This window comes from Lepidochelys olivacea (assembly GCF_965140295.1).
Source record: "Lepidochelys olivacea isolate rLepOli2 genome assembly, chromosome: 2".
NCBI lineage: Eukaryota > Metazoa > Chordata > Testudines > Cheloniidae > Lepidochelys > Lepidochelys olivacea.
In genome coordinates, this window is record NC_140412.1 from 139,419,505 (window position 1) to 139,436,931 (window position 17,427).

Genomic DNA, 17,427 nt, shown 5'->3' on the forward strand with positions numbered 1-17,427 from the left:
TTACCCAGTTCTTAATCCGTTCAATGTGTACTTTTTGAAACTGAATAGTGATCATTTTTAAAATTGGAATGTCATTGGTACTAAATCAAAAACATTATAAAAGCATAAGCCTATTACATCTAGGTAGTTACGTTCATCAACCAAACTTGTAATCTCATCAGAGAGTGAAATCCGTTTTCTACAAAAACCTATTTTCCATAAAATCATCTTGACTGGCATTAATTATATTCATATCCTTTCATTTTTCATTAATTGAATCCCTTATCAGCCTTTCCATGATTTTACCTGGGATTGATGTCAGATGTGACAGGGTCAGGCCAGGTGGCTACAGGAGAGTGATCCTATTGGGATCTGGGAATTGGGTGGGTAAAGACCGCCCACTGCTAAAGGATTCCACCCCAGCCTAAGAGGGGGATCCACAGGACCTGGACACCAAATAAATACGGGGACAACTTAATGAAATAACAGGGACAGGAGTGTGGTTAAAAGGTTAAACGAAGGGAATCGGATGGGGACACTGAGCAGAGAACCCTGGACAGTGCCCACTGCTCCTCAAAGGTGTCAAGGGAGTCAGTAGACGCCGCCCAGAGGAACTCTGCCTGGATACGTGAACAGACCGAGGAGTGGAAATAGGCTCCACAGTCACAGGAGACTCCATCAGCCAACCTCCTCACTCTGGTTTTATAGATGGCCATTTTAGCTAGGGCCAGGAGGAGGTTGACCAGGAGATCCCGTGGCTTTGTGGGGCCACAGATAGGGAGTGCATAAATAAGAAGGTGAGGGGAGAAGTGCAATGAAAAATGTAATAAAATATTGGTGAGGAGCCGGAATAGGGGCTGCAGCCTGGCACACTCCAGATATATGTGTGTCAGGGTTTCCTTCACGCCGCAAAAGGGACAGGTGTCTGGGATAGAGGTGAACCGCGCCAGGAACAAGCCCGTGCTCACAGCTCTGTGAAGGAGCCGCCAATTGATCCCCAGCAGTCCTTGGGACCATGGTGGAGTATAGGCTGGCCCACAAGGGCTCCTCACCCTCCAAAGGAGGCAGGAGGTCCTACCATTTTGTATCGGGACGGGACACGAGGGTGAGGTCATAAAGGGTGTGGAGCACGAGCATGTATAGATGTTTCCTTGGCGCGGTTTGGAAACAGACCAGCTGCATCTCGTGCAGCCAGCTCACAGTGAAGGGGTGATGGGGTTGCTTGGGTCCGCGGGGCAGGGGCCCGATGAAAAGGTCCGGCGGGCCTGGGGTGGAGGGTGGGCGGGGTGCACCCTCGTGCAGGACCCAGTCGAGGTAAACCCGAGCAGCAGGCAGCAAAGAAGCCCTCACCTCCTGAAGTACACACTGGGGAGTACAAGGTCTGGAGAGCCCCATGCGCTAAGCAAGCGTCAGAGGATCCAGCCTGTCTCCCCGGTCATAGTCCAGGAGGTCTCTGATTCTTGTGACTTCTGCCAGGACAAACCTCTGGCTACAGGACAGTGATAGAAGGCAGATATATTAGCCCCAGGTTAAGTAGGTCCCTTTTCCCTGGGTACGATAACAGGGAAGGTTCCAAAACAATCAGGAACTTTCTGGAAACAATTAAGGCAGACAGGCTGATTGGAACACCTGCAGCCAATGAAGAAGCTGCCAGAATCAATTAAGACAGGCAGGCTAATCAGGGTTTAAAAAGTAGCTCACTTCAGTTTGTGGTGTGTGTGTGAGGAGCTGGGAGCAAGAGGCACTAGGAGCTGAGAGTGAGAATGTACACTGTTGGAGGACTGAGGAGTACAAGCATTATCAGACACCAGGAGAAAGGTCCTATGGTGAGGATAAAGAAGGTGTTGGGAGGAGGCCACGGGGAAGTAGCCCAGGAAGTTGTAGCTGTTGCACAGCTGTTCCAGGAGACACTCTAGATAGCTGCATTCCACAGGGCCCTGGGCTGGAACCCGGAGTAGAGGGCGGGCCCGGGTTCCCCCCAAACCTCCAACTCCTGATCAGACAGAGGAGGAGTTGACCTGGACTGTGGGTTCACGAAAACTGCCAAACTGAGGGCTGCCATGAATCTCGGAGGCAAGCAAATCCACCAATAAGCGCAAGACCCACCAAGGTAGAGGAGGAACTTTGTCACACAGGGTAATTGGCCTAATACTTACCCAGGTCATCCCATTTTCCCTTTTTGAATATTAGCACAACATTAGCATTCTTCCAGTCTTCTGAAGTTTCCCTGATAGTCCAAAATTTATTAAAAATGGACATCTGCAGGCCAGAGATGTCTTCAGCTGGTTCTTTTAGGACCCCTGTGTGCAAATTATCTGGATCTGCTGATTTTAAAAAAAAAATCCTTAGCAGATGTTGTTTAACATCCTCCCTGGATGCTAATAGACTGGAAAGTATATCATCCTTGTGTGATAAAAACACATTATCTTGGGATCCTCTTTCCCCAAAACTAAAACGACATTGCAGAAAGAATCCCCGCTTTCTCCCATCCAGCTTGGCCCTGACTATCCAGCTTGGCAGCACTTACTTTTGGATCAATGTGGCTTACTTTCCCCATGGAGTAACACCCATGAATTCTAACACTTGTGCTCTCTTTCACATATCTGCAGTTACATAGCACAGTTAACATATTACATGAGTGTGGTACAAGGGGGAACTCTAGTTGATATATCTCTGGACACTCTGTGGACTTCCTTTCAAGTACGGTAAATGCAAAATATACCAGGCAACTGGTCAGAAGCCCCATAATTCTTCCCTTTAACCCTTATGGGGAACTAGAGAGCAGCATCCTCAAATTAGGCTGGTAGGAGGAGGAAACAAATTCTAAATGATCCTTTTTCACCTCCTGAGGCTGTCAGAGCTTCTGTTCCCCCTGCTAGCTGGTCTTTTATTTTATTATGCTAATTTAAACAATTTAATTTTTTTAAAAAATAAAACTTACTAGCATTCACCACTGGAAGGCATGAGACACTTTCAAAGTTGTTGCAAACTGCATTTTCTGTTATTAATTTACCCAATGTATTTTTGGACGCTATGCTAGACAAATATTAAGTATTTTAATATCACTAAAGATATGCATGGCTGAACCTAACTAAAAGAAATATGGGTTTAAATTACAAGGAAAAGAAGTTTTATGGACTAGAAGGTGATTTTAATCTCTGGTACTAATTTAAACTAAATATGTACCATGGCTTGCAACACATTTCCCAGGTAGTCTTTCTACCTCCTAAAAATCCTTTAAATCACACTAGCATCTCTCTTCATACTCTGTATTCTGCTTTACCCATGAAAAGTTGGCTAAAAATCCACTTGAATCCAGGGGTTTTCAACTGATGTGTGATAAGTTTTCCTCTGTGCTTTAGAATATTTTAGCATGCACACCAAAAGAATACAGATATTTTAGTAGGTGTTTCAGTGAGTTTGATTAATATTAATTTTTCAACATGTGTTGCAGTAATGTGCAGCCATAAGATCCCCATGTTTATTATGTTGCTTTGGTGCACTGTTAGGTGGCTAATGCTTTTCAAAGAGCTGAATCTGTAACATAGTTATATTATTCACACCATTGCTTTTAATGAGCTGGCTCTGAGCCAATGGCATCCATGTCCGTTTATTCTAGCTTCTTGGTGTACCAGAGGTTTGCAACCACATAATTGTTTGTATAATAAGCTATAATGTGAAGTACATTGGCTGTGAAAATCCTAAGTGGTCAGTTTGACCATTTAGTTTAAGATAAAACTGTAGTATGGGATAGGAGACAGTTCCATGGATTGCCCTGGTCCCAGCACAATGAGTCATCATATCTACATGTGAGCAATGATGCACTCCAAATCTTAGATGCTTAGAAAGAATGCGAAATTGACTGAAATGCTTCTTGTGAAGAGGAGAAAGGTGTACAGCACGGCAATACAAAGCAAATATTTTCTGTCTTTAGAGCAGCTGTCGTTTGTCAACAGTTGTCACAAAAATACAGATGTAGTTTTATTGTTGTTTGCATGCTGCTCAGTCCAGATGAATAATTCATAACAACATAAAGGAAATAGGAGGGATTTTAGAATGTTTAACTTGAGAGCCATTTTAAAACTACTACCTGCTTTCACCACCGCACCATTTCCAGCAATTTAAAATCCCAGACTCTAGGCAGTTCAAGCCTGTTTATAGGCCCAAGACATTATTTGATTATGTATGAGGATATTTTTTGCATACTTTTACCTCTACTGCATATTTCATATGCACACATTCTTTTTAATGTATTCCAAGTGTTTCTTAGATGATCTAAGGGTTATTTCCTTTCACCAAGATGTCACAAAATAGCTACCAGCAGTAACATCCCCTGTTTATAGGTTGCAAAGCCTTTGAATAATGTGTCTGTGGAGCAATATAAACCATTCACCTCGCTTTTATAGCAAGCTGAGATGACATCCTACTCATTTCTGAATTCACGTCAGCACAGTATTAACTTCTAAAGTGGAAAGCAATATCAAGAGAAATTGGCACTAATATTTCTAAAAGCTGTGCTGTTTCCAAAGGTTGTTTGTGTAGATGGAGCAGTGAGTTAACTGGGCTGTCATTTCTTGTAGAACTGGTGCAGTTCTGATTTGTATCAATAATACTGTTCAAACTATTGATAGAGCCATTTTGTTTCTCTAAGAGCCAATATATTTAAAAGCCAATTCCTTTGTTCTTTTGTATGTTCCTCATGTTTAACACACACATACAAATTCATATTTGCAGACTGGCATGAAGGAATGCAGAGACTCATCAAGTGGCAGACTGTAGCTAGAACTCATGTCAGTGCACAGAGGGTGGGAAAAAGTGTAAGGAGCCTTACCAATAGGTGTGTGGCCTGCATAAAGTTTCTCCATAATTTCTACTGGTGGGTATGGGATAGGAGACAGCTCCATGGATTGCCCTGGTCCCAGCGCAATGGGTCATCTCCACCATAGGTGGACAGTCTACACCAGTGGCTCTCAAACTTTCCAGACTACTTTCAGGAGTCTGATTTGTCTTGCATACCCCAAGTTTCACCTCACTTAAAAACTACTTGCTACTACTACAAAAATCAGACATAAAAATACACAAGTATCACAGCACACCATTACTGAATAATTGCTTACTTTCTCATTTTTATCATATAATTATAAAAGAAATCAATTGGAGTATAAACGCGGTACTTACATTTCAGTGTATGGTATATAGACAAATATAAACCATTCTACCAACTATCATCCTAATTGCCGTTGGAATAATATTTACGGGTGTCAACATAACCGTTCCCCCTCAACAATTGCCAGGCCATGTGCTGGTGCAACCTGCACTGTCACTACTCAGCCCACTGCCTACATGTCACATTTTGACTTACCTTGTATATAGGTGGGCCTACACAGAGGGGGAAACCGTGCCCTCCCTCTGTAGAACCACTGCCTTCCTGTCCATGCCTGCTATGTGCAAGTGGCACAAAGCAGGAGACTTCCCCCTTTGTTGATGTATTGATGCAGAGTCTAGTCACAGGACTCCTCCGAGGGAGGGGTGAGATCTGTTGTAGTCCCATTTTGTAGGGGTCTTGGCAATTGGTGCAGTTCATGAGGGATATAAAGCAAGAAATGCCCAACTATTTCAGGCAGCTTTTCTGTCAGTAAATTTTTTAGTATATCAAAATTAGAGCTGGTCAAATTTTTCATATTTTTGATTGAACATTGTTTTTTTTGGCTAAATAAAAATTTGCATAAAACTTGTTTTCTGAGGAGAACTTTATTTTTTCTTGTTGTGCCACAATGCTTCCTTTCTTTCCAACATTTCTAATTTGGAATGTTAATGTTCCCCTTCTTTTCTGTGGGCCAGCCTTCCCAGCCAGACTACTTCTCTGATAGTGCCGTATGGACAGTGACTCCCATAATGCACTGCCTCTCATGTCTAAAAAGGGGGTGGGGACTGTGGTGTGTCAAGAGAGATGCAGTCTGTCTGACCAGGGTGTCAGGCCTATACAAGAAACTGGGAGCACGTGGCACACATGAGTCCCCATGGCAGCATTTCCCAATGAAAATATTTTTGTGTTCATCCAAAATTTTCCACTAGGAAACCTCATGCTCCCAGTTTCTTGAATAGAACTGGTCAGGCAGACTGTAGGAGTTGTTTTTTTGACCAGCTCTAATAAAAAGGTTAATTTAAATATCACTATAGTCTACTCAAAATATTGCTTTTTCTGCAGTTATCATTCATCTAAAAAACTGTTCTACTATTCTCAAAAGCTTTGTCTAAATTCTATTTTGCTATAAATAGTTTGTCATTCATGCACTAGAAGGTGCCTAGATGAACAGCACCGTACAGTACTTTACCTGAATTTCTGATTTAACCGGACTCACCTTTAGTTGGCTTGTCACTGATCTGATATGACAAACTTGCATTTTGAACTGTCACTCCTTTCTTTTATTCTATCCTAACTTGTGCTGTTATTTGTTTATATGCTAGAATACATATCTGTATTCATAGATACACAGCCTGTGTCCTTAATTTAGTCCCATCAAGAAGGCACTTCAAGGTAAAGGATTATTGCACGAGTTGGAACTCAGGATTGCAAAACTACCAAGTAGAACATGCCAGAAACAGGGACAAAGACAGATAAAATAAAAAAGCCTGTGCAGGAACTGAAATCAACTCTTCTTTACAACAAAAGGGTGCTCCTTTTAAGCGAGCACTGTCCTGTACTACTAGGGAAACTGAGAATGCTTTGAAACAATGTTTCAACATATGCCATAATAAATATCCATGAGAAGGAGCTGCCTGAGTAACTCTTAATCAACCATTTGTGTTGATTAGGGGAACATTAAGGGCATGTCTACACAACAGCCTTAAGTCGACCTAACATAATTTAGCAGTAATTTACTGTGATGGCGGATGTCCACACTATCCTCCTTCTGTTGATGGAGCACGTCCTCTCCAGGAGCACTTCCATTGACCTGAAGAGGGGCAGTAAGATGCTGTCAAGTTTCCTTCCCCACTCTGAACTCTAGGGTACAGATGTGGGGACCTACATGAAAAACTCCCTAAGCTTATTTTTACTAGCTTAGGTTAAAACTTCCCCAAGGTACAAACTATCTTACCTTTTGCCCCTGGACTTTATTGCTGCCACCACCAAGTGTCTAACAAATATATAACAGGGAACGAGCCCGCTTGAAAACGTCTCCCCCCCCATCCTCGCCAAACCCTACACCCCCTTTCCTGGGGAAGGCTTGATAAAAATCCTCACCAGTTTGCATAGGTGAACACAGACCCAAACCCCGGGATCTTAAAAACAATGAAAAAGCAATCAGGTTCTTAGAAGAAGAATTTTAATTGAAGAAAAAGTAAAAGAATCACCTCTGTAAAATCAGAAGGGTACATACCTTACAGGGTAATCAGATTCAAAACATAGAGAATCCCTCTAGGCAAAACCTTAAGTTACAAAAAGACACAAAACCAGGAATATACATTCCCTCCAGCACAGCTTATTTTATCAGCCATTTAAACAAAACAGACTCTAACACATATCTAGCTAGATTACTTACTAAGTTCTAAGACTCCATTCCTGTTCTGTTCCCGGCAAAAGCATCACACAGACAGAGAGAACCTTTGTTTCTCCCCCCCCCTCCAGCTTTTGAAAGTATCTTGTCTCCTCATTGGTCATTTTGGTCAGGTGCCAGCGAGGTTATCCTAGCTTCTTAACCCTTTCCAGGTGAAAGGGTTTTGCCTCTGGCCAGGAGGGATTTTCAAGGTGTCTCCCCTTCCCTTTATATTTATGACACGTGCCTTATGTTGACCTAACTGTGTAGTGTGGACCAGACATTGCTGCACATTTTTCTCTTCACATGCCATATGTTTGCAGTCTTCTTATCTTTGTCTCTCTGAATATCAAAAGAAGTCATGTGAAGGTAGCACAGACTGTAGAAGCATCTCTTGCATCTTTGACCGACTCGTGCACATCTATTGTGGTATGATAAAGATATTTTTGTCCTAGGGCAGCAGAGCAATGCCAATTTACAAAGTCCTGAAATCCCACCGCCCCCCATGAAGAGTCTATTCCCTTTCCCCAGAGATCTGAAGTATTGTCTATTACAAGATGAAGTCAACGAGGAGTCCGGTGGCACCTTAAGGGCTAACAGATTTATTTGGGCATAAGCTTTCATGGGTAAAAACCCCACTTCTTCAGATGCTTCAGACCACTTCCAGATGAAGTGAGGCTTCAGATGCTTACTATGCTTATTTGAAACGTCTCTATTAATGAACCCATCAACCAAATATGGTAGGCACAAGAAAGCTTTACTTAAAACCCTGGATATTCTTAGCTCAGATACTGGTTGTGTGACAGTGATTTTTGACTCCCTGGCAGAAAATAAATAGGTGATGGTGGTGGTGGAGAGGGGTGTGGGGAAGGAGGGAGTTGGGGTGCCCACAGCCCCTGGAATGGGGAAGGAGGATGGGCAGGGGAGACAGAGCCCCTGACATGAGAGAGGATGGGGGTGTTGCAGGGAGTTCCTGACGTGGAGAGGGATGGGAGAATGTCACATGGGGTACTTGTGATGGGAAATGGGGGAATGCAAGGGGAATGAATAAAGCCTACAGAAGCAACAAAGTGTGTGTGACCTTCTAGTAATATCAAGGGGAAGTGAAAGAGATTTTTTTTTACCATCATCATCCATTCCACTGCCAGTTCAATGCTATTCCAATAAACAGAATTTTCTAATATTGTGTTCAGACTAGACAGGGCCAACAGCTGGCTTCTAAATGTATGTCTACAGTTTTGCTTACAATCATTTTCCATCAGAATGTGTCATACCAATACGTCAGATACGTAGACCTTAGTACTGTTCTCTTTGTGCATGGGAGACATGGATGAAAAATTGTCTGTGTATAAATGTAGTTGATGCTCCTTGAAATTTGACCCTAAATGTCTCAAAGGGTCTCCCACATTTTTCCTTGGATTCAAGAACTGTCTCGTAGAATTAGTTTCTAAAAATTACATTGTATCTTGCATTGAGCTTGCCCTTCGTGAAACTATAGGAAACCCCTCAATTGATTGGCAAACTGTAAAGAATGGGGCAGACAATCCCCAAAGATGGTGTTTATTTCTAATACTTAGATCCACCAAGCTAGCAACAGAACAGCTTCTACGATACCCTACTGGTTACACGGAAGCCAAAACACAGTTCCCTTAAAAGCAACCCAGCTTTGGGCTTCCACCCAGACATCCAGTCAAATACGATGAGAGATTACTGAAAAGCTTGTTCATCATGTAAAAATGTTCTACCAATCCCAAAGGATTGAACACATTACCTCTGAAGTTAATGAATACTTTAGATCTTACCCAAATACATGCTTACAGTCAATTCTTATTAACTAAACATTATTAAAAAAAGAAGAGAGAAAGTATTGGTTAAAAGATCATTATACATACACATATGTGCAGTTTTGAGGTCGGTTTTATAGTAAAGATGGTGAGCTCTTGGATCAGGTTTGAAGCAGTGATGGCACACACTGCTAACTGGTTAAGCTTCTGGTTGTTCCCAATTCATTGGAAGGTCCTCAGTCCCTTAGTTAGAATGCTCCCATTAGTATAAAACCATAGTCCAGAGATCAGAGTAGAAAAGAGGCCAGATGAAGATGTTTCCAGGGCATTTAATAGTTTCTGCCATGTAGAGGGAAACCCATTGTTTCAAACAAAGCCCTCCTCACAGCTTGTGGAAAAATACAGGTAACAAGATAGAGTGTAGTGTCACATGGTCTTGTCACATGCCCTTGCATACTTTGCTGAGTCATAGCAGAGGTCATTACCCATACTCTAGTTAGAATGTTCATCTGAATGTCCATTAGGTGTGGATAGGCTTCTTCCAGGGTCCATTGTGTCCGCTGATGAGCCGTCAGCTTGAATACTCCATTCACAATGTGCTGGCTAAATACCTTGTGGGTGTTACCACAGGAGCCAACATTTGAAATACAGGTACATAGTTAATATTCATAACTTCAGATACCAAAATGATATATGCATACAAATAGGATAATCATATTTAACAAACCATAACTTTTCTATTGACACCTTAGTTGTCATACTTTGTACAAGTTTTGTTGCAATTATAAAAGAGTGGTAGCAACAATGATCTACCTGGTCATGTTTTAATCATAGAATGTCACAAAAGGCTATGAATAGAACTACTTCTGCTGGTTTCTACAAGTGAGCTCATCATTGGAGGGGTGCGAATGAGTGGATGAGGGAGGATGTGAAAACATGGATGATCTAGAATGAAAGTGGATAAACACAAGAACCATCAGTTAGATTGGGCTTTCACAATAGGAGAGGAGAGGTATCCATTAGCAGAGGGCCCACTGTGATCAGCATTTGACAAATTTTTCTGATGTGTGCGTAATCTTTAATTCTACACTAATTTCATTTCAGGTCATGTTACTTTTCATTGTTTCTAATAGAATTTCTGGATTGCAACAATATACACAAGCCTGTGATATCCAATGTACTGCAACCAGCTTTCCACCTGGGTTAATATGGAATTGCATTAGTTTGGAGAGAGTTGAGGACATAAAAAAATAGTAGGAATAAGCATTCCAGTAAGTAGTCTGAGCATTACAATTGTCCTTTGCTGCGGTACGCTCCAATTCCAGAATGCCATCCAGTAACTGTAAAATGAAAGGGACAAATATTGTCACCTGTGGTGAACTCTGGTCTGAATGGGACCTGGTTGGCTTAAGATGCAGGAGGCTGACTCCTGTTTCACAGCAATACCAGAAGTAGTGCAAGATTGGTATGAGGAGGCCCCAAAACTGTTGAAGCAATCATCATTTCAACAGGTTGTCAATTTCAGGGATTCTTAAGATTGCACTGCACAATCGCACACTTAAACAAATAAGTTTAAAAAGATGTTCAGTGTCTGATTATGATTCTAGCTGCCTAGCAAGACAACTAGAGTGGACACCAAAAACAATTACCTGGGCCTAGTTTGAGCATAGCATTAACATTTTTGAATCACTTTTAAATGTACTGATTTAAATAAGATCTGAATAGAATCTCTTTTTTGCTTGTAAAAGTGCTCTATGATGATTTCTCCAGAGTACTTGTGGGAAATGTCAAAGAAAACCCACAAAAACTCTATGGTGGGGGTGGGGATTCCTGATAATGTGGGCACTTTCATTAGACTCCCCTGACTACTTCTATCATTAATGGTGAGGAAACTTTCCTCTCTATTTTGACAAAAGCAGCAATTTTTGTGGAGTAAGTAACTTTGTGCCCTACTCTTATAGCAAGACTCTTTGGGCTTGATACTCCACTCATGTCTACTGATGTAAATCAGGAATAACTTCCCTGAGATCAATGCCATCAATAAGCCTTAGTGTCCCAGATCTCAAGACTTACTGTAACTTTAGTTTTATGGATAGGGGAAGATTTTGGGAATTTTCATATATACTAAACCAGTTTTCCCAGCACTAATTCCAACAGTGTAATGGAGATCTGGGGATGTGTGGAGACTCAAGTCTAGTGTTGATGTGGTGGTACATAAAAATATGTACATGGGGAATAAGTTTTTGCACTGCAGCTTTCAATATAAGACATCTCCCTTTTTCTCCAGTGATAAGTGTGCTATTGGTAAGGCATCATGTGTTAGTGTGAAGAGCACAGTGTGCTCTGACTTTTGTTTTCCTTTCTGAAGGGAACACTACAAAAATAACAAGTTTCCTTGTTAGTACATGTTTGTCTCAGCATGGAGACAGATGTGAACTGAGTGATCAAATTAACTAGCAAAATCCTGTTTGATCAAATTCGACAAAAGTTCATCCTTGTTTAGTACCTTTAGTACTCAGGGTGGGCTGAGGAACTGTTAGTGGGGTTTTTTTTTGCCTCTGTTTGAGAAATATAACTGTCTGGAAAAGACTCTGGGTGTGACAGTGGATTCAGCTCTTAAATTAGCCTAACTTCAATGGGTCCTTTGTAGGCAGAGGACAAACCAGCACCCTACAAGAAGAGTGTTTTTTGAGATGTGTTCAACTGCAGATAGTTGTAGGTTTTACACACCCTATATTTATTTCAATCAGAGGGTGGATTGCACAGTATAATGTAGATTAAAGATGGACAGATTGGATCTTTGAGACAAAACATTTAAGCTTTAGGGTTTTTTTTTTCCTATATCATCAGAGCTAGTTTGAGTTAGGAGTCATAAAAGGCTTTTATTATAGCAACTCTGAAGTGCCAAGCCTTTCACTGAAGTTCCTCCTAAACTAAACGTAATTATTAGGATTTCTCATAACTGATATTTTAACAGGAAGAACAATTGTAAAGAAGAAAGTGGACAGTAGCACAAATTTTGCAATTATTTCTCAATGTAATTGGATATAACATGCAAACATAGAATCAAATTCTTCTGTTACATCAGTGTGAATTCAAGGTCTGACATCAATTAATTTTCTCTGGCTTTATTCTGGTGTGTGGGCAGAATTTGGTCCCTTGTTTGGATTTTCAGTAACTAAAAGTAATTTTTGGTTTTGTTTTAAAGCTCCCCTGCCTGAAGTGTTTAGAGTGCATACACAACACAATAAAAACACGATTATAACAGGGGAAAAAATCAAAGAAAACCGATCAAGGTGATCCAGAAGTTCAAAGGTACTTGTAGAGCTCTTTGGAAAATGTTTGGTGGTTTTTTCCCCCCTTCAGGAAGAAGACAATTTCAGCTTTTCACTGGAAAATGGAAATGTTTTTGGCCAAAATAATTTTGGCAGAATTTTTGACCAACCTTTGTCTTTTCATTAGTATAAAAATAAGAGCAGGAATAGAGTGACTTTAACATTAAACTTCTATGGCAACAAAAATGTTCCACACAAATGAAGATGTTCAAAAATGGGATTCCTATGACTGAATATCAAAAATATTGTTTGTGGGGAACTGGATAAATTTATATATATGTTATTTCCATGAAACTGAATAAAAGAATATTCAGCAATATGATTTGATCCCCAACAGTTTTTTTGATGTACATTATTTTCAGCATTTTCAAAACCATTTTCTAATTTTGTTGCCCCAGCGGTTGGGTTCCCATATTTAGATATGTAAAGGCCTGACCCTTTTAAAAAAAAATCTGAAGGTCTGTGTCATTGCCATTGATTTATGTGTACTTTTGGTAACGATTCAGCAGGAGACATCTGAACATGCGTCACTGTAAGCAGCATGTTCAGGGGGACTAGAAATGCTTAAAGTATCTTGCTGATTTGAAGTCCTGAATGTCCAAGGTAGGACTAGAAAAAAACAACTGCTAATTTGGGGTGTCACACAATATATATATAGCCAGTTGTCCAAATTATAAAAGTAGAAACTTCATTTCATGATAATCTCTGGAAATGGAATAATTAAATGTACCCACAGTGTACCTCTACGCTCAAAGAATTTAGTTACCAGTGTAAACCACTAGGTGCGTGGTGGACTAGTTTGGTTTATTTCTCAATATTTGTGTATTGAGAATGTATTATGATGCCATTTTCTGGGTGGGTTAGTTTGATATTTTTATGGCATTGATTATATCTGGATTTGAATGCCTAGCATATTCTGTTAGACTTTCTTTGTACTGCTCTGACCTTTTTACACTGCTGCTCTTCTTCCCAGGTTAGTGAAACTGTAAACAAGGGAGAACGTGAATGGTCAACCAAATTACAGAATACTGAAAAGGTCAAAGTAGCACTGCAGACTATGCTGCTTTTCTCCAAATAGGCATTAAGACTGTAACTCTGCACCTCATTCTCATGACTGAACTTCTAATGAGACGAGAAAATGGCCCTGCATGAATCCATGCTTCTGACGGCAGCTGTAATGTGAGTGGTAAAGGGGAAAAATGTTACAGTCAGGTCCTTAGACTTGTGATCATATAACTGTCTCCCTCTTTGCATGTCACATAAAGGCTATATGTGATAGTGAGCTGTTAGCCTTTAGTTCCACTCTTCTCATAAGCACATTCATATGTATTTCTCATATTTCCACCATGAATTTAGAAGTGTTCTTCACTAAACATAAGATTTATCTTTTAGGTTTGTTTCATATACTCTGTGGGTGCAAGGGGTTGAAGAGCAATTGCAATGCTTGTCCAGGGAATGTTATTCCCTTTTAAATTTCTATACACTGTTTTAAAATTAGTCGTGTATGCACAAATCTAAAATCAGGTCTCTCCCAGTAATTCTTTACCTTAGCATTTTGACTTGAGGAAGGCTTACTCCTGAAATATACACCATAGGTACCCTACTACATCATGTTAACTGCTATGCAATGATTCAGTTTTGTTTAATTGCACTTTATGTACAATAAATACACTTACTATGAAGTGATCTGTGTTTTAAGACGCATTGAGATACTGTGGTTTTTGAGCGTCAATGACTCAGGCGGATGGATTTCTTCAGTGTTACTTTCCAATGTGTAAATAATTTATTAAAATAGTTTTTGGCATTTCAGAAATAAATGTTACATGTTGCAATTCTGGTCGCTTATTGGCTGTTGAAAACTCCATTGTCTGTGGTCCATCCGAACAATTGGTGGTCATCAGGAAAAATACAGATCAGTGTTAATTAGCAACCAAACATAGAATGAGCCAGCAGATGGATGTCCCACAAGGGCTTGTCAGTTACTATGGGACTGATGGGGAAGAGATAGGAGGGGGAAGAGAAACCACACTTGGAATTCTGTAGCTTTTTACTGTTACTACCAGAGACTCAGCTGTGGTTAACCCCACTGCTAGAGTGCTTCAGGAAGAATGTCCGTTGGATACACATTGCTGATTGTCTGCCTTGACCTCTGAATTCTTTAAACTCTGGCTTTTCCCTCAGTCCCAACAGAGCAGAGCTCTAAAGTGCTTAAAGGGTGTAGGCCCCTTTCATTGTGTCTCCCAATCTCGTTCTGTGTACTGCTTCTGATGAGTTAGAGCTGGCACATTGTCTAAAATGCCTCACAACTGTCAGAAAACAAGGGCAGATGCCCCAAACTGGTGGTATGTTCTACAAGCATGTGAACAAGGGGGATCCAGTGGATATAGTGTACTTAGATTTTCAGAAAGCCTTTGACAGGGTCTATTACCAAAGGCTCTTAAGACAAGTAAGCTGTCATCGGATAAGAGGGAAGGTCCTCTCATGGATTGGTAACTGGTTAAAAGATAGGAAACAAAGGGTAGGAATAAATGGTCAGTTTTTAGAATGGAGAGAGGTAAATAGTGGTGTCCCCCAGGGGTCTGTACTGGGACCAGTACTATTCAACATATTCATAAATGATCTGGGAAAAGGGGTAAACAGTGAGATGGAAAAATTTGCAGATGATACAAAACTACTCAAGATAGTTAAGTCCCAAGCAGACTGCGAAGACTTACAAAAGAATCTTTCAAAACTGGGTGACTGGGCAACAAAATGGCAGATGAAATTCAATATTGATAAATGCAAAGTAATGCACATCGGGAAACATATTCCCAACTCTACCCATAAAATGATTGGGGTCTAAATTATCTGTTACCACCCAAGAAAGAGATCATGGGGTCATTGTGGATGTTTCTCTGAAAACATCCACTCAATATGCAGTGGCAGTCAAAAAAGCGAATGGAATGGAGAAAGTAAATAAGGAAGTGCTATTTACCCCTTCTCATAACACAAGAACTAGGGGTCAGCAAATGAAATTAATAGGCAGCAGGTTTAAAACAAACAAAAGGAAGTATTTCTTCATACAACGCACAGTCAACCTGTGGAACTTTTTGCCAGAGGATGTTGTGAAGGCCAAGACTATAACAGGGTTCAAAAAAAGAACTTGGAATTCAAATAATACAACATGGAGTCCCTGTTACTTTCCTTGGGGAAGTGGGATTTTGTATAGGCCCTGCTTTAGCAACATGTGCTTAACTTCCCATTGACGTGAAGGAGACTTCAGCATACACTTAAAAGCTTTGCTGAGTTGAAGCCCTAGTTTGTAAAGCACTTTGGGATTTTTGGGGGATAAAGGCGCTTGTGTGTGAGTGGGGGTTGGGGGAAGAAGGGAGTCAGGGAAGTTAGTATAGAATCCTTTCAGTAGTGTGTATTTTAAATGTAGAGTGGTATTTTGAAAAAGCATAGATAAGCATAATGGAAAAACCTCTCTGACTGGCCACCCTTACCACCATTGTTACACTAATGTAACTCTATAGTGGTGTAGCACTAAACCTGTGTATATAAAGTAAAGCTCAGCAATGGTGTAGTGAATTGCTGAAGAGTTTCCTTCCAGTTTTGAGGCTATCTAGAGATAGGTGAAACATCAGCTTATCTAAGACAACTGCAGTAAGGCAGTGTTATTAAAGTGGTTTTTTTTAAAGATAATTGAACGTTGAAGGTCTGACTGAGGAATTACATCTATAAGGTTAATTTATGTCTGGGAAACAAACCAATGACTATTCATAATTAAGAGTATGATTTTGTCATGGACATTTTTAGTAGAAGTCATGGACAGGTTACAGGCAATTAACAAAAATTCACGGAAGCGGTGACCTGTCCCTGACTTTTATTAAAAATGTCCATGACAAAACAGGAGGGGAGGAGAGTTGAGCACCTGGCCCTGCTGTGGCTGGGAACTGTGGCCCCTGCCCCACGGCTGGGAGCTGGGAGGAACTGCCACCTGTGGCGGCTGGGGAGCTGTGGGGGATTCCCCCCCAGGTGTGGGAGCTGTGGGGTTCCTCTGCTGCTTGCGATGCCTAGGGAACTGCAGGGGATCCTCCCTGCCCGCAGTGGCTGGGGAGCTGTGGGGGACCCCTGCCACTCCAGGCAGCAAGGGTCCCCCACAGCTCCCAGCCACCACGGGAGGTGGGAGTACCCTGCAGCTCCCAGCCACTGCGGGCTGAAGTCATGGAGATCTGTGGAAGTCACAGATTCCATGACCTCCATGTCCAAATTGTAGCCTTATTCATAATATAATGGATACTTTTCTCCAAATGAGAAGAAAAGGGGATGAGGTATGAATTAATGAAAAATTGAATATTGTCAATAGCTCCTTCCTTTGAACTAATCTAATCCAGCAACAACCTTGATCTTGAGTTTACTGTCTACTTAATGATCACTATATAACATTTCTATAGTGAATCCATAAATAACAACTGAAGCTTATGGGTTACTTATATTTAATTTCTGCAGTAAAATTCAGAGACTTTTTGGGATGGTTTTAGTTGAAAATGTGTAATGGAATTGGCCGATGGAGTGCTTGTTGACTTTTTTAGAAAGGTTGAAAAGCAGATGAAGAGGAATTCCTCACAAGGGGAAAAGGGAAAGTGATCTGTCACAAAGTTAGGGTTCACAGAGACGTGAACAGTAAACATCCCACAAAAAGAATGAAATCTTAGTATATACCATGCTTTTAATATTCAGGAAGGATTATTTTCATGAGACTGAGTGATAGAATCTCAACTCTAGACTGACAAGGAGGACTTTTAAAAA

The 17,427-nt window shown here is 40.9% G+C and overlaps 1 protein-coding gene across 1 annotated transcript in view; it reads left to right on the top strand.

The window, feature by feature from the left end:
- Positions 1-10,506: 10,506 nt before the first annotated feature.
- The window catches only part of LOC311516964 (uncharacterized protein), a 200,488-nt gene continuing 193,567 nt past the window's right edge, over positions 10,507-17,427 (top strand). Inside the window, exons 1-3 of the mRNA XM_084621401.1 lie at positions 10,507-10,572; positions 12,510-12,616; positions 13,610-13,815. Coding sequence (XP_084477527.1) covers positions 13,775-13,815 — 41 coding nt within the window. The 5' untranslated portion in view covers positions 10,507-10,572; positions 12,510-12,616; positions 13,610-13,774. The remainder of the gene's footprint in view (positions 10,573-12,509; positions 12,617-13,609; positions 13,816-17,427) is intronic.